General features: G+C 34.7%; 1 protein-coding gene and 1 long non-coding RNA gene across 7 annotated transcripts in view; one reads left to right on the forward strand and one right to left on the reverse strand.

Moving 5' to 3' along the window:
- Positions 1-25,713, forward strand: part of RALGAPA2 (Ral GTPase activating protein catalytic subunit alpha 2) — a 544,635-nt gene that overhangs the window by 254,721 nt on the left and 264,201 nt on the right. For all 5 annotated transcript variants that reach the window (XM_007476631.3, XM_056813837.1, XM_007476632.3 and 2 more), the window contains 4 exons: positions 10,127-10,264; positions 11,297-11,394; positions 12,334-12,424; positions 14,679-14,855. In XM_007476631.3, the coding sequence (XP_007476693.2) occupies positions 10,127-10,264; positions 11,297-11,394; positions 12,334-12,424; positions 14,679-14,855 (504 nt within the window). The remainder of the gene's footprint in view (positions 1-10,126; positions 10,265-11,296; positions 11,395-12,333; positions 12,425-14,678; positions 14,856-25,713) is intronic.
- Positions 1-25,713, reverse strand: part of LOC103093491 (uncharacterized) — a 100,239-nt gene that overhangs the window by 32,089 nt on the left and 42,437 nt on the right. The window lies entirely within an intron of this gene.

Raw genomic sequence — 25,713 nt, forward strand, 5'->3', positions numbered from 1 at the left:
ATGTGGATCAAATAAGAATTTTTTAAAGTACTTTGTGGTATTATAATAATGATGCTATTCATTTGTTGTTGTTATTCAGTCCTTTTTGATCATGTACTATTCTTCATGACCCCATTTGTTTGTATTTTTTTGTTTGTTTTTTTGACAGAGGTATTGAAGTGCTTTCCCATTTCATTTCCTTCTCCAACTCATTTTACAGATAAGGAAACAGGGTTAAGTGACTTGCCCAGGGTCAAATACCAGGTATCTGAGGCCAGATTTATGTGTCTTCCTGACTCCATGTCTGGTGTTTTATCCATTACTCTACTTAGCTGCCTTATCATAGAGCTCCTTAATGTTCATCTCTCTTGATGTTCATCTCTTAATGTTCATCTCTCATTTTTACTATGCTTTTTTTTCCATTTTACACCCTTTTAAAATTTATTATTTTCTTTTAACAGAGAAAATTACTGTCTCATTTTGAATATAATATAAACCTAGTGTGTTTTTTTCTTTCATTAATTGAATAGTGAAAAGAACTGCATCTAGAATCAGGGGATCTAGGTTTGTTTGTCTGAAAATGAGCAAAATATTCTCTTTCTGTAAAATTAAATGAGAATACTTGCAGCACAAAATTTTGAGTAAAGTACTTGGATAGTCTTTAAACATGTAATATTTATTGGGAAAGAATGGGTAATTTGTGTACATTTTTCCTTTGATTGCTTTGTGTGTAATTTCTTGTGGGTTTGTACGATTGCAGAGTGGCTAGATTTTTTATTTCTTCAATTTCTTTATGTTTAATTGAGCTATTTGCCTCCTTGAGGGTGGCTTTAAGCTCCTTTATTATTTCATCCTTTTCCTCTAGGATTTCTTTATGACCTGTAAATATGTAAGTTGCAGTTTTTCTTAAATCTTCCAGAATTAGTGTTTCCCAGTCTGGGCATTGAAGTTTAAAATATGATCTAATAGGTGTGTACTGCCTTTCACAAATTATCTCCTTATGTGTTGGAGATTTTGTTCAGTTAAATTTTCAAATCCAATCACATCCTCTGCTACTTCAATCACTCTATCAAAGAACTTTGATGGATGTTCCCCATTTTCCTGTGTCAATTTCTCAAATTGTCCCCATGTATCTGGTCTTTTTGAAAAACTTTTCATTGCCTCTAATAGATCTTCTCTGGCATTTTTTAGATAAAGTAGATTTTCATGATTAGATAACTCTAAGTCTGTTCCTTCCTCTGGCCATGATGTTAAATTTGGATTGTTTCTAGTTTCATCAATGAATTGTTGTTTTTCCCTTTTTGAAAATAATTCTGAAAGAATTTCAGTGTCCTGGAAATCTGGATCATAAAGTCTAATTGCTCTTTTAAATTCTTTTAAACATCTCACCGGTTCTGAAAACCAGGAAGGCATCTATTTTTTCAGACTTTCAAGGTCAGCTGTTGTAAATTGTTTGTGTTTTAATATGAATTATGCCGCTATCTGGTTGTAGGCTTGTTTGATCTCTTAGTGGCATATTGGTATTCCATCTTTAGCCCCATCTGTATTTTCTTGCTTAACTACATTGTTATTTTTTGGTATGTTATGTTATGTGTTAATATATTTGCCACTTTGTTTCTTCTCAGTAAGTTGCTTAATCATTTGCTTTAGTTGCATCATCTCCTCCCTCATGGCTAAAATCATCACAGCCATTTCATTGTCTTTTGCTTTTTTTCCCATAAAATAGATGCACACCATTTTTTAGGGGATAGTATAATTGGATTAAGAAGAATAATACTCCAACATATTTAGGAATGAATGAAATTAAGTGATATATACTTCTATTCAGCCATTGGATACTTTCATAGATCCTAATCAGAAAATAAATATAATATGGAATCTTGACAAAAAATAAGTTGTAAAACATATAAACGAAATGTCCAATCCAGGCTATATAACCAATGCAAGTAATAGTTTCTTTGCTTTCTTGTATCTTGAAAAGCCTTTTGTAACAGAAAAAAATGTTTTTAAGTCTGGCCTTTTAAGAGTTGCCTCCTCCCTTCAGAAGGAGTGGTTTCTTTTGGCTGTGGTGTTGTTAGGCAGATTAATAGCACTCAACACTGCTCTCAAAATGACTGATTTCCATAGTCACACAGGCTTTTGAAATGTATGTAGGCCCAATTTCTCTGAAACTTCTTTGACACCTCCAACTGACCTCTTTTTCCCAAATTCTTGACAACATAGGTTGGAAAACCTAGCTGGCTATGCGAAAATGGGTAATATTTATTGGGAAAGAATGGGGAATTGAAAGAGCAGGGGATACAGTAAGGTTTGTAGCAGGGGTATGGAGGAGTTGAAGGGAGAGAGGAAATATGGCTACTGGTGAGGCAAAGGAGAGAGATGCCCCCTGCCGAGAGGCTGTTTTTGACCAAATGGCTTGTCTGAGAAATGAACCACTCATGATAGCCTGTGTGGATGTCTTCTCGCTGGATTGCTGCCACTGTTGTCCCAGAGCAGGCTAAACACAGACCCTCCTGAGGGACATGCCTTTCCCCAGACTTTGGTCACCCAGCAGGGGTCCGACAAGGACTGTTTGTAATTTGATGACTGACCTGGAGTTCAGCTTCCTCTGTGCCCCAGAAAAGATAGTCCACTTATCTGACTGCGATATTAAAATAAGATAAATTTTAATAACCAGTTTGGATTGGAGAGGTATCAGGGAAAAGGGAAGAGGGAGGTCCTTAAGGTTGTAGTCTTTCTCTGCTTTGGAGCCAAGGCCAGACCTCACAGGCTGGTAGAGGGTTTATCCTGTTCCTGTCTACGCTATATTTGTGCTAGTTTTCTTAATATAAGAATCTCAGCAGTAGACAGCAAGCAACAAGAACAGTTCTGACTTTTAGAGCTAATTGGGCCTGTATCTTCAGGCTGAAACAAGTAGAGGTACCTCAATCCCGAGACTCTGAAGAAAATCTCCTCACACTAATCATGCCAGGAAGTAAGTGCTCTAGTCACAAGACCCACTGCCACCCCCAGTTGCCCCTTCCCCCACCAACTTTCAGTCTTGACAATTTCCTCTCTCTCAAATATTCCCCTTGTTGCTTGTTCCAACACAGTGGCAGAAAGTCCAAAACTTGTTCTTGTTTCCTTTCCACAAACACTATACTTAGTTATCAACCAAGTACCAGACATCTTTTAAGTATCTATTATGTGCCAAGTACTCTGCAATGTGCTAAGGTACAAAAACAAAATAGAGGTATCTCTGGATCCCTAGGAATTAATATTCTTTTGTGGAAGACAAAGGTTATGTGACATTTGCAAAAATAAGTAAGTGCAAGATAATTTAAGAAGAAAATACTAATAGTGAGAAGGATCAAATAATATCCCATTTGGGTGCCCTTTGGGTTGAATTATTATTATTATTATTATTACTACTACTATTACTATAATCAGAACCACAATATGGACTCAATTCTAAAAAAAAATTACTAATAGTTAATCACCAGATATTTATTAAATGCCTATTATATTCTAGGCAGTAAGCTGATGGTTGGGGAAACAAAGATAGAAGGAAAATAGTCCCTGTCTTCTAGGAGCTTATGTTCTAATGAAGGAGAAAGTATATGCACATATGTTTATTTATATATATGGAAGGAGGTATGCTAGTAGCTTGGATAATCAGGAAAAGATTAATGTATAAGATGTTATTGAAGCTGAATCTTAAAGGAAACCAAGCATTCTGTGGGGCAGAGGTGAAGAATTAGAGCATTCTTGGTAAATGAGACAGTGAACAAAAAGCCATTACCACTGCAGATGGCATATTGTATGTGTAGAAAAGCAAGTGGATCAGTATGGATGGATTTTAGAATTATGAAAAGTAATGTATAAGAATGTTATTAAGATAGAGGCAAGAAATTATAAATATTTAAATGCTAAATAGGAGAGTTTATATTTGATCCTAGAATTACTAATAAGGAGCCTTTGGAATATATTAAGTAGAGGTTGAACATCATCAGATTTGTTCTTTAGGAAATTCACATTGGTGGATCTGTGAAATATAGATTGGAGTAATTGGAGGCTTGAAGTAGGCATAGTTCCTGGCACAAAGTAGGTGCCTAATAAATACTTATTGTCTGACTCACCAAAATTACAGTAGTCTATTGAAGAGGTGATGAGACCTGAAGTAGGGTAGTAACTGTGTAAGTTGAAGAAATATAAAATAAGTTTATAGATTAAAATAAGATTTGGAAGCTCATCAGATATATGAGATGAGGATAAATGAGGAGTTGAAGTTATGACTGGGTGAATAAAAGAAAAGTGAAGCAAGGTAGTCTTTAGGGGGAAATTCATGTGTTCTTTTTTGTTACATGTTAAGTTTAAGATGCCAATAAGCAGTGTGAACTAGAACTGAGGCAAGAGATTGGTTCTGGTCATATAGAACTGAGAATCATTTGTATAGAGGTGATAATTAAACTCATATTAGCTAAGGAGGTATTTTGTGATAGAATGTGGATAAAGAGTGAAGATGAAGAGCCTAGGACAGTGCTTTAGGATATATTCACTATTAGTGGGAGTGATGTGGATGATAATCTAGCAAAGGAGATAAAAGATTTGACTGTATAGGTGAGCAAAGAAGCCTGAAACAGTTGTGTCAGGAAAAACTCAGAAAATAAAGAAAATCAAGAAGAGATCATTGTTGACTAAGTGCTGCTTAGTGATCAAAAAAAAAAAAAAGATGAGGATTGGAAAGAGGCCCTTGGACCTGGCATTTAAGAGGTCATTGATAGTTTTGGGAAAGATAGTTTCAATTGAATGATGAGGTCAGAAGTCAGATTGCAGAGGGTTTTGAAAAAAGAAAAAACAAAAGCATGAGGGTAAATGGCTTTCTCAAGGAGTTTGAGCAAGAGAAAAGATAGATAGCCAAGTTGTTAAATTTAATAAATTCATAGCCAGCAGAGGGAGCCCAAGAACTGTTTAAAAATAAATGTTTAAAGCTAAAAAATACATTCGTATGAGAAAACAATTTCATGAATAAGTACCAAATGATTTGATACACATTTATGCACATATTTACAACTAAAAATTAGAGGGCTATTGACTTTAAATAATTTTTAGAATAAATAATTGTAAAAGATATCTCGCTCATTTAGTATTGTCTGGCTTTATGCCAGTTAGCTACAGTTGTGCAGAGGTGAAATAAAATGTATCATCTCCCTCTTTTCCCCTCCACTTCTGTTTTCCCATCATGAAAGCTGCTAAATCCCACTACTTAAAGGTTATTTATGATTGCACTCTTGTACTCCATTTGAAAAAGACACTTTTGCTAAAGCAAAGACTTAAAATCAATATTCAGATAGAGTATTTGAAAAGTTTATCTAGTGAGTATGGATGGAGATCAGTGTAAAAATTAAATTAGTCTCTAGTAATAGAAATATTATATTTTATGAGGTTTATTAAGGATTATTAGAAATTAAGGAATAAAGAAAACACAAAATAATAAAACCATGTGCCTAGGACTGATTCAAAACCTCTGTGCTTAGCTTACCCGCTACATCATTGCAATGGAAGAGTAGAGAAAGAGCCCGTGTGGCAGGCAGAGAGCCAGTTAAATACTCATTGTGATTTCACCCAAGTGTGGAGACTCAGGTGAGATTATAGGGAATTCTGGGAAATACCAAGGACTTCTGGGGATTGAAATCTAGGGTTCAAATCTCCATTTTACATCAGTGTGTTGGTAATGTGATAGCACTAGTAGGAGTCCTATAATTTCAAAGTGCTAATTTTGTGTTGTTTAGTATGGTGACACTTGGTTGGATGCTACTGCTCTATAGTTTTAGGTTCAGACTTTTATTTACTTAGTATATTCCAGTGGCCACCAGCTTCTACTTTAAGGAAAAGAAATTTACTGTTCTCTTACACCTGGGACAATGAAAAGGGTTTTCTATTTATCTAGCAACAAAGCAAAAAAGCTAGCTCTTGGACTCCCTCTATGGGCTTTGAATTAAAATTAAAAGAAATTTTTATTGATGTTTTCTGTTTCTTTTATCACCATGGTTCCCCAGATATCCTTTTCCTAACTATCCCCTCTACCACCAGGCAATCCCATATGACAAATAGTATTTTTTTAGAAAGATAAAAAAATCAGCACAACTGACTTTAACACCCTGCAGACCTTCTATTTCCATGAAGGAGTAAGCTGGGTATGTCTTCTTATATTTCTTCATTTGAGTCCCACTTGATCCCTATAATTTTATGTTTACTTTTAATTTTTTGGTATATCACTTAAATTGTTGGATTACTATGAGTACTGTTTTATTACCTCTTCTTACTTCACTTTATATAAATATAAATATTTTTGTACTTCTGTAGTCATCATATGGGTTTCTTACAGCATTATAGTATTCTATTACATTAATATATCATAATTTTTAAGTCATTTCTCATTGAAGGATCTACTTTAATTCAAATTCTTAGCTAACACACAAAAAAATGTTATAAATGTTTTAGAGTATATATGGACCTTTTTCTTATCTATGAATTCCTTTAGGCATAAGCCCAGTAATTGAGTCTCTAGTTCACAGTATATTGACATTTTAGTCACCTTCATTTGCATAACCAAATTGCTAACCATAATTGTACTATTTTCTAGCTGTATTAACAATATGTTAGTATGCCTGCCATTAGTTATTTATTTATTTATTATTGTTATATATTATATTTTAATATATAATTATTGTTATAATTATATAATTAAAATTTTGTTATAATTTCATTTTTATTTATATTATATATAATGTATATCAATATATAAATAATATATAGATATAATATATGTACAATTATAAAATAACATATAATTAACATTATATATGTAATAGCCATTAGTTATTATGCCTGTCACTCCCTCCTGATGAAAAATTAATGGAGACCCTTTTCACTGAGTAAAGTACAAGTTTCAGACATCTTCCATAATGAGAAGGGAGAAAACAGCTAAAACAAATCATCTAGATACATCCTGGATTCTATTTGGTAATACTATAAACAGTATAAAAGTAGGCCTGTACAATGATCCAGTTTCTACTTTGAATTTTGTGAGTTTTAGGTATGTCTTGTATTGAGTATCTATATTGCTTGATTTCTGTTCCTCCATTGTAGAACAGATGATCTGGCATCATTATATTAGAAAGTCAAAATAAGAAGGGGTATTTGTAGTGAAAGACAATCAGGAAATGATTTTCTGTGGCTCTCATTTCTATCACCCAAGCCCTTTATTCTCTGCATATTAAATTTAACTTATTGTTTCTATTCATTATTCTAAATTCTCTGTTTTAAAATTAAGATTATCAGGATCAGTACCACTTTTAGGATTTTCATAGTCCATAATGAAATAGTCTTTAGGAAGTGAAAATGATGTTTACTCATAAAGGACATTCTGTCTATTCCTGAACATGATGATTATGGTAAGCGATCAACTTGATCATTAAATAGATGATGGAAAAAAGAACAAGAATTTAAGACCCTACTATGTGCCAGGCACTGTTCTAAGTGCTTTTAAAATTCATTTGATCCTCACAGTAACCATTATGAGGCAGGTTCTATTATTATCCCCATTTTATAGTTCAAGACACTAAAGTAAAGTGGTTAAGTGACTTGCCCAGGGTCACACAGCTAATGAGTGTTAAAGGCTGGATTTGAACTCAGGTTTATTGACTCCAGGCCTAGTACTCTTTGTCTTTCTTTGGCTGTTGAGAAATAGTGTGATGCAACTAGTCTTCTTTATTTCCAACATTTAGGTAAATAATTGAACAAAACATTTTCATGTTTTCAAATCAAAACATGACACATGGAATATATTTTCCTCACATTTTTTCTTTTGGGGTTCATGTAAACAGAAAAATATTTTTGTTGAATACTTATTGTGAAAATTCTAAAGTGTATTTATTCCTTTCCCTAACTAGTAGAGAATCTTCAAACAAAATAAGATTCAGTAAAATTTCTTCTGAGCTTAAGACAAATTCTGGAAGGGGAGAGAGAGAGAGACAAAGAAAGACACTTTGGCAATGAATTTTTGTGGCCACAAATTATATCGCCTTCTGGCCATCATGGTGATGAAGCTCCTCCCTCCCTCCCTCCCTCCCTCCCTCCCTCCCTCCCTCCCTCCCTCCCTCCCTCTCTCCCTCCCTCCCTCCCTCCCTCCCTCCCTCCCTCCCTCCCTCCTTCCTTCCTTCCTTCCTTCCTTCCTTCCTTCCTTCCTTCCTTCCTTCCTTCCTTCCTTCCTTCCTTCCTTCCTTCCTTCCTTCCTTCCTTCCTTCCTTCCTTCCTTCCTTCCTTCCTTCCTTCCTTCCTTCCTTCCTTCCTTCCTTCCTTCCTTCCTTCCTTCCTCCCTTCCTTCCTTCCTTCCTTCCTTCCTTCCTTCCTTCCTTCCTTCCTTCCTTCCTTCCTTCCTCCCTCCCTTCCTTCCTCCCTCCCTCCCTCCCTCCCTCCCTCCCTCCCTCCCTTCCTTCCTTCCTTCCTTCCTTCCTTCCTTCCTTCCTTCCTTCCTTCCTTCCTTCCTTCCTTCCTTCCTTCCTTCCTCCCTTCCTCCCTTCCTTCCTCCCTTCCTTCCTTCCTTCCTCCCTTCTTCCCTTCCTCCCTTCCTCCCTTCCTCCCTTCTTCCCTTCCTCCCTTCCTCCCTTCGTTCCTGAAAACCCTAACAGATAAGAAATAAGAAAAGTCAGATAATGATTGATAAAACCCAATTGACTGACTTAAAAGTTAGTTTTTAAGGGACTATTGGTAACCTTGGTGAGAAAAGCTTCAATCCAATGTTGAGGTCAAAAGCTAGATTTTTCCTATTTGTGTTTTTCTTTAATGTAATTATTTTAAAGTATTTCATTGATGTCTTTTGTGTGGTTTATTAAATCAATTTTTATTTAAAAATTCTTCTTCTCTCCCCAACTGAACTTGTACAGGGAAGAAAATTAAGCAAAAGCATGAATATACTGATTATAACTAGCAGTATATATGGTAGCTCCCTGCCTCTCAACCATGAGAAGGGAGACATGTTCTATAAGATTCTTATGAGGAGAATTTGGTTTTTTAAAATGACTTTTTCAGTTATAGTATTGTATTATGTATCATGATCCTTTTTCTGCTTATTTCATTCTATATGAGTTCATATAAATCTTCCCATGAATTCTTCATATTCATCATTTTTATTGCACAATCTAGTTTTTCCATTCATTTACTAATTGATGGGTACCTAATATTGTAATGTCTTTAACAATAACTAGTTTTAGTGGTTTATTTTATGCTCTAAAAGATCATAGGATCATAAAATGTAAGGTACATAATTTTTAAAATCTTAAATTACATAATTGAAGCTTTTAAAAACTTTTATTCAGATTAAATATAAGCTAATATTTGTTAAGAGGAATTAGTAAGATGAATATAAGCATCGTATTATAATGATATTCTGAAACATGAGCCAGAATCTTCTCTGTATAACTCAGAATGGGTTTTTGTCAACTGCAATATGCATCACTGAAGGGAATGTCTGCATTGATATGGTCATCAATCTATTGGAACAGTGGGAGAACAAAACACTTCCAAGCTCATAACAAGAAACCCACAAATACCTAATATTGAGTCATAATAATGAAGACATTTAGTAATTTATAGTTAGCTCATGTTCATGAAAACTCATCTTTACTTTCACCTTAGCACTTACTTTGGAAATTGTTTTTATTTTTCAAATAAAGGAAGAGATCAAATTGAAGCTTAACTCTCATATTTCCTTTTTTTTTAAATTTTGGTAAATTTATGTTCCTATTTCTTTTATCACATTATATACCCAGGCTTCAGTATTTGTGCAGCATCTTCCTTTCCCTTTTTATTTGCATTCTTTCTTTCTATATAATAATTTTAATGATTACTGTCTGAATCATTTATTTTACTGTTTTAGGTTTTTTCTTTGAATTCATTGAGAAAACTGTTAAAAAATTTACATAGTATTACATGTTAATCTTAGGAAATTTAAATTTTATTATTTTAAGATTCATCATCATGTCTACTATTTTGAAAACTATTAAACTTTATAGTAAATCAAATAAAATATTTTTTAAAAATAAACTTAAAATATTTTAAGTGTTTTAATTTAAAATACTATATATTTTCTGTTAATGCTTTTCAGAAGTTGAAGAATGTCAACAATCAGAAAATGTAATGGGAAGTGAATCTGGCTGCCTGTTGATTGATGAGGAACAACATATACCTCGTAGCAGTAGTACTTCTGATATAACTGACCAGTTATATTCTGATGCTTATCAAGGTAAATTATATGTCATGTTGTTACAAAGTTGTGAATCATCACAGCAAAAAAAGTTGTTTTGCTGATATAAAGTTAGTTCCTCTGATTTCATTGGCTATGGGGAACTTTCAGATGAGAAGAAAAGCAGATCTGTAACATACAGTTTTGGGTAGTAGTCTGGAGCAATTGAGAGATTGTGATTTGCCCACAGTCACGCAACCAGGTTGTATTTAAATCTAGACTTGAATGTAGGTCTCCTGACTCTAAGACTCTCTGTCCAGGCTGTTTTCACTGCCACACTGCCTGTCAAATGAATATATTTGTTAAAATTTTTTCTTCGCATATTTTTATCAATTATTTTCATTTTTTCATTTATTTTTAAATTAATATTTAAATATAACAATGTGTAGGGATTGTCTATTTTGTGTGTAGCTACTATGTGTACCAATAATTTCATATATCCCCATTACTAGCTTATTTCCTTTATATCATCTCCAGTTCTAAGACAGTTAAGTGTATGTATCATTATTTCCTAATTAAGTATTAAAATTAAAATTTTTTAATTAATTAACTTTGAGTCCCCATTCTGTTTTATTAAATATCATTTATTAAATAAATATACAGTATATGATAAAAAGAAGCCTAAGCTGGATCAGTCAATATGAGATCTAGTACCAGTTCTACCACCAGATTTCTGTTTGTCTTTTGGGAAATCACTAAACTTTTTGGGGCCTGTTTTCTGATCTGTAAAATGAAAGAGTTGTGTTGTTCCCTAAGGTCCCTTGGAAACTTTTGAAATATTTTACCGTACTCTTAAGTATTCTTTCACTAATAGGAGAAATAGATGAAATGATGTATATATAATACTATTAGAACAAGAGCTGTCCATTATGTGTTGTCATGTTTGTTTTTATCTCATGTTGGAACATAAAACCCTATTTTTGAGCCTCACATGCTGACTAATTAAAATTTGGCTGGAATTCAACAATTGTATATTTTAAAGACTATAATTAATATGAAATACGTAATTCATTTCATTTTCTTATTCTACAGGTAAAAAAATAGAGAATTCACAGAATCTGAATTCTTCAGACCCCAGACAAATTCAAGAGATTAAAGGACATTTAAAGAAAGAACATGAAGGACCAGCAGTAAGATACTTTAATTATTTTATCCAATTGATACTCTTTTGGGAATTTTAACTGAATATTTTATATTAAAATAAGTTAATAACAGCAATGATATAAATGTCAGTGATTCCCCTCCCCACAAGTCAAACACTCCTGTAGGAAATCATCCCAAATAATTCTGAGGTCATTTCCAGTTCCTAATTTTTAGGGGAGGGTGTGCAATTTTATATAGGTATATAAAAAATTTAGAATTAAACTTTTTCTAAATTTTTAAAAATTGTTTGAAAAATAGTTAGAATTACCCTAAAGAGTTTTTTTTTCTTTTTTTCCTAAAGATTAATATGGATAGATGAGGCATCATTCCTTATTGCTTAAAGGAATAAATTATTACTCAACTCAATTAAATGTTTATTTTTAATTACTTGTTTCTCCTAATTTTCAAAATGTGTGACTTACTTTTATCCTAATAATATGCCTTTTAAAGAAGTTACTTTTTTCCTCTGTTTTAATGCCTATGACATGTTACAAACCTTCAAAAAATGGTAGCTCATTTCCTTTTCAGTAATTGAATCAGGCTAAATAGATCAGATTATTCACTAAATTAGGAATTTATGTGCTGTTTTCATCCATTGATTTTATCATGCACTCAACTTTTAATTGCTAGTCTTTCCATTTTTTTGGGGGGGGCTGTTTTCTTTGTCCTTGTTCCAAATTTCTACAATTACATCCTTTATTTCCCACTATTCATGTGGACTGATTTCCAGGGCAGTCCATTTTGAATAATTGATAATTTATTCATGGAAATTTATAAACATTTAACATAGATACAGAATATTATGACATTCTTTTTTGCTTTTCCTATTGTCTAGCTGTTGAAAATGTATGCTAGAAAATCCTGTGGTCTCTTTAAAATGAAAAATATCTAGTAATAAACAAATACAATATGATTTCTCTTTGAAGGTTTTAGCGCAAAGAAGTAGCAGCCCAACTGAAATAGATCTAAAAGATGATTTACAGCAGACAGAAGGAAAATGTAGAGAAAGACAAAAGAGTAAGTTCCAGGAACTGTTTTCCTATTTCCATTTTTTAGTAACCTCACAGTTTTAAGGGAAGTATTTTGTTTAGCCAAATTTCCTGGTTAACTATGAATTCTCACAGTAACATATTTCCCTGGGCAAAGATTTAATGCAACAAATTATTGTTTGATTATTATCAAAATGTCAGGGAAAAATGAAATCCTTTCCACAACTTTTAGTTATTTCAGTTCATAGATAAATTCCACAAATTTTATATACACAGAAACTTTTATCAGCCTCTTTAACTCAAATAAATATGTAAAAAGCAAAGTACACTTGCAATTGTGAAAAAGTAATAGGAACAATGGGAAAATTCTATATTAATAACCTCCTCATTCTTTGCTCAGACATCTTTCAACCTTGACCATGCAGAGTAACCTCTGAGCAATAAGAAAAGTACCACAAAACTCACCAAATAGAAAATGCATAGATCCATTTTCAGATCCTCACTAAAAGGTTAATGGGTGGGGAAAAAAAAAGTCTTATTTGAATAATTTTGGCTATCTGATTTTCCCTGACAAACTTTATTCTTTCTTTGTTGTAGTCATTGCAGTAAGGTGGGTGGACTGCTAGAAGGATATAGTGAGAAGTGACAATAAATGGCAACCAGAGAGATAATTATAAAAGGAAGATAATAGAGCTTTAAAGTGTAGCAATAGAATAACATTTAGCATTGAAACTGACAGCCCTGTATATTGTAGTAGCCTCTTGAAGATATATAACTGTTTTACAACATGGTATGATAATCTTTATTCTAGTGGTTATCTTTTATCATCTATTGAATGTTAAATTTTGCATAGTATAATACTTAATAAGCCAAGGAAATATGTTTTAGAAATATCCATTAAAATTAATAATTATAAAAAGTTTAATTTTAAGTACGTAAGAATCCAGTGATTTGGAAAATTCACTTATGAACCACCATATTGTATTATTTTTTCAGTTTAATGAAGCACTACAGTAGTAGTCAGAACAGGGATGGAAAACCTTCTGCTAAGAGTAGATCTGGCTCAATAAGCAAGTACCAAAGAAGGATAAGCATTATAGTATACGCCTTCAGTTGTGCAAAATGCCTCAGTATGACTTTAAATGTACTATGGCAACTTCCTAAAATGTCATGAAATAGAAATTGCTACTTTGTGAGATTCTGTGTCCACATCTCTAGGCATTTCTCTCTCTTTTTTTTTGTTTCCCATTTTTTATCCCTTTTCTTTAAATTTCCATTAATAAGCTACAGTGTAGAACAAAAATATCTTTTTATTTGTTCTATTTTTTAAATTTATTTTTGTGTTGCCTAATCTTTTTTCTTTCTTTTTTTTTAATCAAAGCCTTTTCTTTTCAATGTTGCTCAGGGTAAACATTAACTTTTTTTATCTTTCTATGGATTTTTTTTGCTTTGGTTCACAAATTTTTTTCATTATTAAAAAAAAAGCTTCTTTATTAAAGTAGTCAGATTTGAAATTAATAGAATATAAATCTGCATTAAACTTTGATAATCTTAATTAGCAGAACACATTAACCGTGGAAGGTAAACCAGCTTCCCATTAAGGCAAAACCATAAGAAGTTCTTGGTAAATAATGTATAGGGGCACAGCATAGTGGCCCAATAGATTGACCACCAGGCCTAAGGACAGGAGGTCCTGGGTTCAAATGTGACTTCACACACTTCCTAGTTGTGTGACCCTGGGCCTAGCCCTTACCACTCTTCAGTATTCCAAGATGGAAAGTAAAGTTTTAAGAGGAAGGAAGGAAGCAAGGAAGCAAGGAAGGAAGGGAGTGAGGGAGGAAGGAAGGAAGGAAGGAAGGAAGGAAGGAAGGAAGGAAGGAAGGAAGGAAGGAAGGAAGGAAGGAAGGAAGGAAAAATTTGATTATTTTTCAAAAACCTAACTTTTGACTATTTGAATGATTTCCAGGTTACATATTCTTTGAGTTTAATTTATGGCTCTTGATGAATATGATTAACATCGTTTATATCTTTAAAGCAATTATTGAAACTTTTTGACAGGTTTCAGACACTAAGCACACTTTGAATGTAGAAATTTAGGTTTTGCTGTACTCTATGTGCTCTTATCAATTTTTTGGGTGTTTTCCATATACAACTATGCATCTTGTTTATATGTTCCAGTTACTTGTATGTTCTCTGATTTAGCTTATCACTTTAATTATAATTTTGAAAAGAAATCGTTCCAGTTATTATCTGCCTCTCTTTAACTCTCCTGGTTGTATTAGGTGAAAGTGTTAGCAGTGACACATCTCTGGGCTATAATAATGAGGTAGAGATAACAATGAATCCATGGCATCCATTTGAAGAAGACCAAGAACTGAATACACCAACTGATGTTACTGTTGACTCAGATGCTAGACATTGGCTACAGCTGAGCCCCACGGATGCTGCTAATTTAACAGGTAATAATTATTTTGCCACAAACACATTCACTTTAATACACATACATCAAGGAAACAGGCTTTTCACTAAGAAAATCCCAGAGTATCATCTTTACTTTGCCCTCCCAACTTAAATGTTTAATAATAATCTATTTAAAATTATGTGCTATGATACTAATTTAGCACTTAATATGAATATACTTAGGGTTTAAGAGCTTTCAGAAGTCTCTTATATACAAACTCATCCTAAGCAACAAATCTCTATTTGGTAATCTCTGAAGGTTTCAGGTACTAGTGTCATCTCTTGTACATATCATGCACTATTTGAGTAAAAGAACTATATCTTATACTTTTTAATATTATTTTGCTGTTACCAGTCAGGAATGATTGGTTTTTGATGTCATAGACATTCAGTAAATATTTCTTGAAATCAACAAGTTGGTTCAGTTGTACTATTTTCCGTAGCTGGCACAGATAAGTGAAAACAAGATAATTTCTTTGTTGCCTATACATAATAGTATGAATTTTTATACATCTTGTATGTGCCAGACATTGTGCTAGTCAATGAGTAACATAAAGACAAAAATAAAACATTATTGGGCCCCATTTGTTTAATACAAAAGTAAAGCTTGTGAAGTATGTCATAAGTTTAAAGATTAAAAGGTTATTTTTTAAATGTCAAATAAAATAATTGACCTTTAGCATCAGAAGAGACCTTAGCAACTCTTGATTAATAAACTGAAATACAGAAAAATGAATGAACAATCATATACCTGGATGACAGAAACAAGACCCAAAAAGGATATTGACAGGGTAGAACCCTAGGCTTAAAAATTTAATAAGATGAAATTTTATAGAGATCAATGTAAAGTCTTGCATTGACTACAAATTATCTACTGCACAAATATAATGTGAGAAAATGGGCATATACTGGTTGTTAGATAAATCTTTACTTTCCAGTAGATTGCAAGTTTCATATAAATCATCAATAGCAACCAAAAACTTAATGCAATCTTGGCCCTGTTTTAGGAGGGGGATAGCTTCCAGGAATAGGAAGGTGATAGATTCTACTATCCTCTGCCCCTGTTGGATATCATCTGGAGCACTGTTTTCAAATCTGGACTCCACAGTTAAGAAAGACACTGATAAGCCAGGCAGTAGCTAGAGTAAGGCAGCTGGGATGGTAACGGGTCTGCAGTTTAGGACATAGAAGCTTTGGTTAACAGAACTGGTATGTTAAGCTGGATGAAAAGAAGATTTAGGGGGGACACAATAGCTTTCTCTAAGTATTTAAAGGATATCTTATGTACAAGAAGTTAGACTTGCTCTCTTTGGACTCAGATCACAGTACAAGGAATAGGAGGTGGAAGTTGCAAAGTAGCAAATGCCAGCTCAATATCAATAGAGGATCCATGGCCAATTTCTTTTTTCCTGATTAATAATGGTTTAATGAATTTTTCTTCTCAGGAAGTGATTATATTTCAACAATAATGCCTTAAATTGAGGGGGGTGGTGATTGAGAGAAATGGGCAGAAGACTGAGGAGATGAAATGCAAAGAAGAAAAACTCAAGAGAGCAGATAGAATCCTCCAGACCCCAGTGGGGGAAGGAGAGGATTCTATGGAAGGTTGAGGAGTAGCAGTTAGCCCAAGCTGACTTCTGTACTCACTTCTTGATGTGGTCTGGTCTCTACACCACATTATTTCACTTCTCTCTGGCCAACCTGTCTGAAAGAGGAAGGCTGAAGAATTGCCTGGCTTTTACACTCCTTGACCTGGCTGAATTGAAAGAGTCTGGTCCAGTGAAGATCTCAGCTGAATATAAAACTGTTTTCTCTTAGGGGAGGTCAACTTTATTTCTGTTGAAAGGACTTTGAATTGACATATAGCTTAAGGAAACCCCTTTCCCTCTCTCCTTTTAATTTCCCTATTCCCCCTTTCCCAAAAGATAATAAATTAGATTTTCAACAATAAGAAATTGTCTTTCAACCTTTTTAGTAGGAGTGAGAATTTAAAATATTCAAAGCAAAAGATTGGGAGGGCTGACTCACTGTTAAACAAAGACTCCATTAGGCTGCCTAGCAGGGAGAACAAGAAGGAAAGTGTGTCTTTGAATAGAGTCCCCTCACCTCAAACTGTTTCCTGGGGTAACATCTATTCAGTCCCCATCTTTCAGTATTCCTCTTCACTACGGGGGGGGGGGGGAACATACCTAGTTCTATAATTTCAGATAATATCAAATATACAAGAGATTTCTGTTTTCCATCTGTAGTTCTGGTATCATTTTTTTAATAGAATTCATTTACAAGGGACTCAGGCCTTTCCCTACCCTCCCTGCATCACAGAAGGCATCATCCAGGAAACAAAATTGCATTTTTCATATTTCCACTTTTTAGTTCATTCTCTGGAGATAACATTCACAATTTATTCTTCAAGTATTAATTTTGTAACTGTGTATAATATTTTCTTGGTTCTACTCATTTTGCTATTCATTATCCCCTGTAGTTCCTTCCAAGTTTTATTTTAAGTATACCATATACCATAATTTAACCCTTTCCCCTATTGATTGGACATCCCTTCTACTTCTTTGCATGACCACTGTTAAGGTACATAGTAATGGAGGTTCCATTGTAAATAGATTGTCTTAGATGGCTGCTGAGACTCCTTTCTGTTTCTGATTCTGTAGTCTTCTCAGTGTTGCTACCTCCTCGAGTGGCAGATCTAAACACATATGTACCTTCTCAAACCATGGGACTGATATCTTTGCCCTCCCAGGGAGTCTGCCTACCAGGCTTAAGAGCCGTTATCTTAATCTCCTTATACAAAGTTTCTTTCAATAAAACTTATTGCTTCAAACACTCTGCCCCTCCATTTCTTCAGTCTCTTCAAATTCTAGATTCTCAGGGCTAGGTGGCCCTGTATAGAATGTTGATCCTTAACTCAGAAAGACCCAAGTTTGAATGTGTCCTCAATGCTTACCCACCACATGACCAGGGGATTATCCAATCAAATTCCCTGTATTCCACAGGATGTTCTTCAGGTACCTAAAGGAGGCTACCATATTCTTTCAAGTCTCCATTTTTCCAGGCTCATCATCCTTGGTTCCCTCAATTTATTCTCATGTGTCATGGACTCAGTGCTCTTCAACATTCTGATTGCCTTTATCTGGGTTCTATTGGGCTTGGTAGTACCCTTCCTAAACTATACAGAACTGAATACAATACATTAAGTACTTTCTTTTTCACCAGGACATAGTACACTGGGATTGTCAACTCCTTCACACTTAAGACTCTTTACTGAGGTTGCAGTTAATTAAAACCTTACCTCTTTTTTAGACAAAATGCTATCTAACTGTGCCTATTCTCTTAATCTTGTATTGATGACAAAGCATGCTAGTAAGCATTTATTAAGCACTGTCAGGCACTGTGCTAAACACTGAGGATATGAGTATAAGCAAAAGGAATAAAGCCATTATTTTCAAGGAGCTTACAATGTAGTGGAATTCTAATGAAATTGATCTTTTGAATCCCAAGTGTAAGACTTTGAATTTATTCCTATCAAATTTCATATTGAGAGACAGTGTAATAATGTGGTATATGTGTTCATGTCCTATGCCTGATAAATACTGACTGTGTGACCCTGAATAAGTCCTTTCCTTAACCTACCACTGCTCTGGGGCATCTCTTTAAAACTCTTAGATTGTGGTAGAAGGTGGTGATTTGCATTGGTTGAAGTGCTGCACTGTAGCTTCCCCAGATCAATGACATCACAAATTTCCACTATCCTCTCTCACCTCCTGTGCCCCAATTAAATCATTATATCAGATGTGACCTCATATTCTAGATGCTTTATAGATCCTGACTATTATTCAGTGTGTTAGTTATTTGTTCCAACTTTGTGTTATCTACAACTTTGATGCCATCTATGTTTTTACCTAAATAAGTTTTAAAACAATAAATTTCACAGGAGTAAGCACAGATCTAGAGGGACCTTTGCTGATGATTTCCTTCCAAATTGACTCTTATATTGATTTATTAATTTTAATCTTTACATTCTGAACTATTAATTGCATTTGAGACTGGCCATTCAAGCCAGGTTTGAATCTATAATTATTTAACTCTTCATCATTAAAATAAAAAGGATAGTATGTTTTCCTCAAGTCTAAAGAAACTTATATTTAGTGCTTTCCTTATTCACCAGTCTAGTAAGCCTCTAAAAATAAGAAATAAGGTTTGTCTGGGATAACTGTTCTTGGTAAAGCCATCTTGACTTTTGCGATTGTGCCTTTCTTTTCTAGGTGTTTGCTAGCTATTTTTAATAATCTGTTTTGTGATTTTGCCAGAAGTAGAAATCAAACTTAATTAAAAATTTGCACACCCTTTCCTCTCCCTTCGCCCCAATCCAAGAAGCATTTTCCTGTCTCTAATCCTTTGCTATATCTCCTTTTCACTAAGATCTTTCAGATATCACTGACAGAAGCTCAGCAATCATGTCCATTAAGCATTTATTTTATATATATATATAAAGACATTATCCTCTGTGCCAGGAACTAAGTAGTTATTTCAGTTATTTCAGTCCTTGAGGATATTGTTTGTCTAAGATTGGTGACTTGAATTGAGCAAAGAAAGCTTGGTGATTTCCTATTACCTCCTTACTTGTTTGGAATATTAAACCTCTGTGAACTATTAATATTGTATATGTTCTGATCCAAAGGTCATTCTCTTTGGTTGAGAGGAAAAAATGAAAATGAGAATTGAACAGCTCTGCCTCCTCTCTGATTAATTGTCATCATTCCTCTCACTACTCACATAGCCTCTGCTTTAAACTCCATTAGTTCCCAATAGCCTTTGAAATAAAATATAAATAAGTCCTTTTCAACCTGTCTTATTTCTCCCTTCCTATATATCTTTATACACACACACACACACACACACACATATATATATGTATATATACAACACACATATACACATATAGTTTTTTAGTTGACTCTTTAGGACCTCGTTTGAAGTTCTATTGGCAGTGATACTAGAGTGGCTTGCCATTTCCTTGTCTAGCTTATTTTTACAGATAAGGAAACTAAGGCAAATAGGGTTAAGTGACTTGCTCAGGATCACACAACTAGTAAGTATTTGTGGCCAGATTTGAACTCGGGAAGACAAGTCTTTGACTCCAGGCTCTGGCACTCTACCACCTAGGTATTTCATATGTTTAAGTAAATTATATCATTCTACTCTGAAACGTAACCAAAATGTCCTATCTCTCCATCTCTTAGCCCTGTACCTTTATACTAGCCTTCTCTCATGTCTAGAATACACTACTTCTTCACTATCTCTGTGAAATCCTTCACTTTACTTAACATCATGCTTGGCACATGGTAGATGCTTATGAAAATGTTTACTTTTTTTTTTTAATTCTTACCTTCCATCTTGGAGTCAATGCTGTGTATTGGCTCCAAGGCAGAAGAGTGGTAAGGGCTAGGCAATGGGGGTTAAGTGATTTGTCCAGGGTCACACAGCTGGGAAGTGTCTGAGGCCTAGGACCTCCCGTCTCTAGGCCTGGCTCTCAATCCACTGAGCTACCCAGCAGCTCCCTTATGAAAATGTTTATTGACTGACCACCTGCCTGCTGCCTGAAAATTTAGCTTTTCTCACAAGCTTTAGTTCATTCTGAGCTTTAACACTTAGCCAGCCGACATTTTTAAGGGCTTACTGTGTACCCAACACAGTGATACCAAAAAAGACTAAAAACATGTGAGCTCTTTGAGCTCACAATGTAATGATTTGATTCTGTTGCTTATTGAGTGGAGGAGTAACATGATCAGACCTTTACTTTGAAGATTTCTTTGACAGCAGAGTGACAGGGGGACCTGAGGCACAGAAACTTAAGTTCTAGCCTGAAGAAATAGTCCTGGAGTAAAGTGATGAGGTCCTTTATCAGGATGGCAGCAATGTGAAAGGGGAGAATAGTACTGATGCAAGAGATGTGATTAATGTATACGTCCCTGAGTGTAATTGAGAAATTGAGGATGACGTCAAGATTGTGAGCCTAGGTAACTGGGAGAATGGTACGTTGTCCTGACCAGTGATAGGGAAAGTCCATTTATGGGGAAAGATAATGAATTTTTTTTTAAAAATGTTTTTATATTGTTTTCTTGGTTCTGCTTATTTCACTCTCAGTTACTTCATTTCAGTCTGAGTTTTCCATATTCAATATTTATTATGGCGCTATTACATTTCATTCATGCACCACAGTTTGTTTAGACATTTCCTGTTTTATGGGGCATCTACATTCTTTCCACTTCCATTCATTATATGTAAAATTAGAAAAATTAGACTACTTTCTTTGCCACATTAGATAGTTGTTAATAAGGAAAGTCTTATTAAGTGTCCTCTATGGATCAGACATTCTGCTAAGTGATGTGGGTGCAACAAAATGAAATGATCTAACAATGAAGGCAATATGCAAACAACTATGTACAAAAAGGCTATAGACAGGATAACTGGGAAATAGTAGTGTAAAGGAATGAGAATTAAGAAATTAGGAAAAGCTTTTTGATAGAAGGTGGGATTTCAGTTAAGATTGAAGATAGCCAAGGAAGCAAGGAGACAGAGATGAGTAGGAAGAATATTCCAGACCTAGGGGAAGAGTGAAAGAGACAGCATATAAGAGAGGTAATGCATATGAAAACACTTTGAAACTTGTAAAAGTGTTATATAAACAAAAGGTGGGGTTATTAATAAAAGTTTAACAGTATATCTATAATGTTCAATAGTATATCAGATTAGGATGCTCATTCAAAAGAAAAATGTCAATATTTGATTTTTTAACATGCCTTTGAAAGTTGTCTGAAATACCGAATTTTTAATTTAATATTATTTCATAGAGGAACAACATAGGTGGAAACTGCTTGTAACCCTTCTGCTAATTATGCCATTTCCTGAATTATTTTTGGAAAAAATAACATTTTAGTTTACTTAATATTTTGCATGGTACAAGTACTTCTGAAACATTCAAAACATTTTGGAAAAGTTAGCCAATATTATATCATTGGATTGAGAACTCATCCATGTAAGAAACTTTATTAAAATTTTTAGGTTTTTAGGTAGGGATTACTGAGTGGGAGTATGCTAAACTATTGAGGAATGAGCAGATTATTAGTGAGAGGTACCTTGGGGGGGACAGAGGATCAGACTGCTGATCCTAATATTGTATTCTGGGAGTTGTTAACTCACAATGTGTTAACATTGTGTCCTGGTAGTCACCAGAGGCTCAGGGCACAGAAGGATGAATCGTGGAGAGCTTAGGAACTGAGAAAGCAGTTAGATGTGGTCTGATCTGCCTTCCTGAATATCATATTCCAAGCCTTGCAGTCCTTTAGTGTGGAGGTTGCCAGATCCTGTGTAATCCCGACTGGGGCTCCTTGATATCTGAATTGTCTCTTTCTGGCTGTTTGCAGTATTTTCTACTTGTCTTGGAAGCTCTTGAATTGGCTATAACATTCCAGGGGGTTGTCTTTTGGGTATTTAATGTAGGGGTGGTCTAGGGATTCTTTCAAAGTCTATTCTGCCCTCTTTTTCAATAATAAGAGGGCAGTTTGCTTAAATAATTTCCTTGTAATATGATGTCAAGGCTTTTATTTTGTTCCAGGCTTTCAGGTAAACCTATAATTCTCAAATTGTCTTCTGGTTTTAGTCAGTGGGTGGCACTACTTGCTAGGGGTTAAAGTTAGGGTGTGAAAATTAAAGGTAAGGGTCTGGTCCCTTTAAGGATGTCACACCTTGATTTGATTAACTTCTTGGTTGGAGAGGAAACCTTTGGTTGGAGGCTAAGTATAGGAGAGGCAACAGGAAGCAGCTAGGTATTTCTTTTTTTTTATTTCTTTTATTTTTTTTTATTTTATTTTTATTTGGTCATTTCCAAACACTATTCATTGGAAACAAAGATCATTTTCTTTTCTTCCCTCCCCCCTCCCACCACCTCTCCCATAGCCCACGTGCAATTCTGTTGGGTATCACATGTGTTCTTGATTCAAACCCATTTCCATGTTGTTGGTATTTGTATTAGAGTATTCATTTAGAGTCTCTCCTCAGTCATATCCCCTCAACCCCTGTATTCAAGCAGTTGCTTTTCCTCGGTGTTTTTACTCCCACAGTTTATCCTCTGCTTGTGGATAGTGTTTTTTAGATCCCTGCAGATTGTTCAGGGACATTGCATCGCCAATAATGGAGAAGTCCATTATCTTTGATTGTACCACAATGTATCAGTCTCTGTGTACAATGTTTTCCTGGTTCTGCTCCTTTCGCTCTGCATCACTTCCTGGAGGTTGTTCCAGTCTCTATGGAATTCCTCCACTTTATTATTCCTTTTAGCACAATAGTATTCCATCACCAACATATACCACAATTTGTTCAGCCATTCCCCAATTGAAGGGCATCCCTTCATTTTCCAATTTTTGGCCACCACAAAGAGTGCAGCTATGAATATTCTTGTACAAGTCTTTTTCCTTATTATCTCTTTGGGGTACAAGCCCAGCAGTGCTATGGCTGAATCAAAGGGCAGACTGTCTTTTATCACTCTTTGGGCATAGTTCCACATTACCCTCAAGAATGGTTGGATCAATTCACAACTCCACCAACAATGAATTAGTGTCCCCACTTTGCCACATCCTCTCCAGCATTCATTAATTTCCATAGCTGTCATGTTAGCCAATTTGCTAGGTGTGAGGTGATACCTCAGAGTTGTTTTGATTTGCATCTCTCTGATTATAAGTGATATAGAACACTTTTTCATGTGCTTATTAATAGTTTTGATTTCTTTGGCCAAGAACTGCCTGTTCATGCCCCTTGCCCATTTATCAATTGGAGAATGGCTTGATTTTTGTACAATTGATTTAGCTCTTTGTAAATTTGAGTTATTAAACCTTTGTCAGAAGTTTTTATGAAGATTGTTTCCCAATTTGTTGCTACCCTTCTGATTTTAGTTACAATGGTTTTGTTTGTACAAAAGCTTTTTTAATTTGATGTAGTCAAAATTTTTTATTTTACATTTTGTGACTCTTTCTAAGTCTTGCTTGGTTTTAAAATCTTTCCCTTCTCAAAGGTCTGACATGTATACTATTCTGTGCTCATCTAATTTACATATAGTTTCCTTCTTTATGTTCAAGTCATTCACCCATTCTGAATTTATCTTGGTGTAGGGTGTGAGGTTTTGATCCAAACCTAATCTCTCCCACACTGTCTTCCAATTTTCCCAGCAGTTTTTATCAAATAATGGATTTTTGTCCCCAAAGCTGGGGTCTTTGGGTTTGTCATAAACTGTCTTGCTGAGATCATTTACCCCAAGTCTATTCCACTGATCCTTCTTTCTGTCTCTTAGCCAGTACTGTAAATCTTGAAATCTCTCAGACTTGTGAATGTTAAAAATTTCCCCATCAGGGAATTCTTAATTGGAACAAATTCCCTACTGAGAAACATTCCCCATTTTGATGTGAGAACTCGCCAGGATCAGAAATGGGAGGACCCCTAATCCACCCGTACTTAAGACTGCTTTAGGGGGAAAAAAACTCCTTGCTAAACAAAGAAAGTACTTTGATCCATGCTTATGGTGGGGCAAGGACTTCTTTGAGCCAGGCCTGTTTTTAGAATTGATAGAATGAGATGCTAGGTACCTAAAAGGGTCTGGCAAGTTTTGTCTTAATGAGATTAGTTGACTCAGCTGTGTTTTCACTGGTTCAGACTTACTGAGGAGATTTGTCGACTTAGCAGGAATTCAGATGGGCAGTCCTTTGGAAAGCGTCTACAGTGATTGGTAGATGTAGGGACTTAGGGGAGGTGACTTGGGAGAAAAACCCCTATATAAGAAAAAGCAGAATCTCTTCATGGGATATATCCTTTTGGAGGATCTCTGATGAGGATCGCTTGGGAAGAATCTCTTGAGAGAGGCTCTGGAGAAAGGCCTTTTGGAACAATCTCTGGCCAGAAGGCTCTCTGGTGAAGTCAGCTGAGATGGAGCTGGCCTGGTGTTACTAGAATCCTAGTTTAGTCAGACCTTGTGGTGAATGTTAAAAAAAAAAACTGACTGATATCTCTCTTAAGACTCAGGTCTAGGCCATATTGGCTTGAGGCCCTTCACACTTATTCCTTTCTTTACTTCCTCTCTCTGTCTTTGATTACTCATTGTATTGTTAATTAAAATCTCTATAAAACCCAATTGACTTGGGTATTTGAATAATTGGGAATATTTCCCTGGCGACCACCTTATATTTGATTTAAAACCCAAGACACTGTAGTGAAACATATTTCTGCGGTCAAAATTTACACACCCTCTCTTATATCTATCACAATTTATATCTTCCACCATTTTAATCACTACAATTTAAGACCTCAATCATTTTAAATCTCACAGTACCAAGTTGTTTTGATAACCACCGCTTTATAGTATAGTTTGAGATCTGGGACTGCAAGTCCTCCTTCCTTTGCATTTTTTTTCATGATTTCCCCGGATATCCTTGATCTTTTGTTCTTCCAAATGAACTTAGTTATGGTTTTTTCTAATTCAGTAAAGAAGTTTTTTGGTGGTTCAATGAGTATGGCACTAAATAAGTAAATTAATTTGGGTAGGATTGTCATTTTTATTATGTTAGCTCGTCCTACCCATGAGCAATCAATGTTTTTCCAATTGTTTAGATTTAGTTTTAGCAGTGTGGAAAGTGTTTTGTAGTTGTGTTCATATAGTTCCTGTGTTTGTCTCGGCAGATAGATTCCTAAGTATTTTATATTGTCTAGGGTGATTTTAAATGGAATTTCTCTCTCTATTTCTTGCTGCTGAGATGTGTTGGAAATATATAGAAATGCTGATGACTTATGAGGGTTTATTTT

This window comes from Monodelphis domestica, chromosome 1 (assembly GCF_027887165.1).
Source record: "Monodelphis domestica isolate mMonDom1 chromosome 1, mMonDom1.pri, whole genome shotgun sequence".
NCBI classification, from domain to species: Eukaryota; Metazoa; Chordata; class Mammalia; order Didelphimorphia; family Didelphidae; genus Monodelphis; species Monodelphis domestica.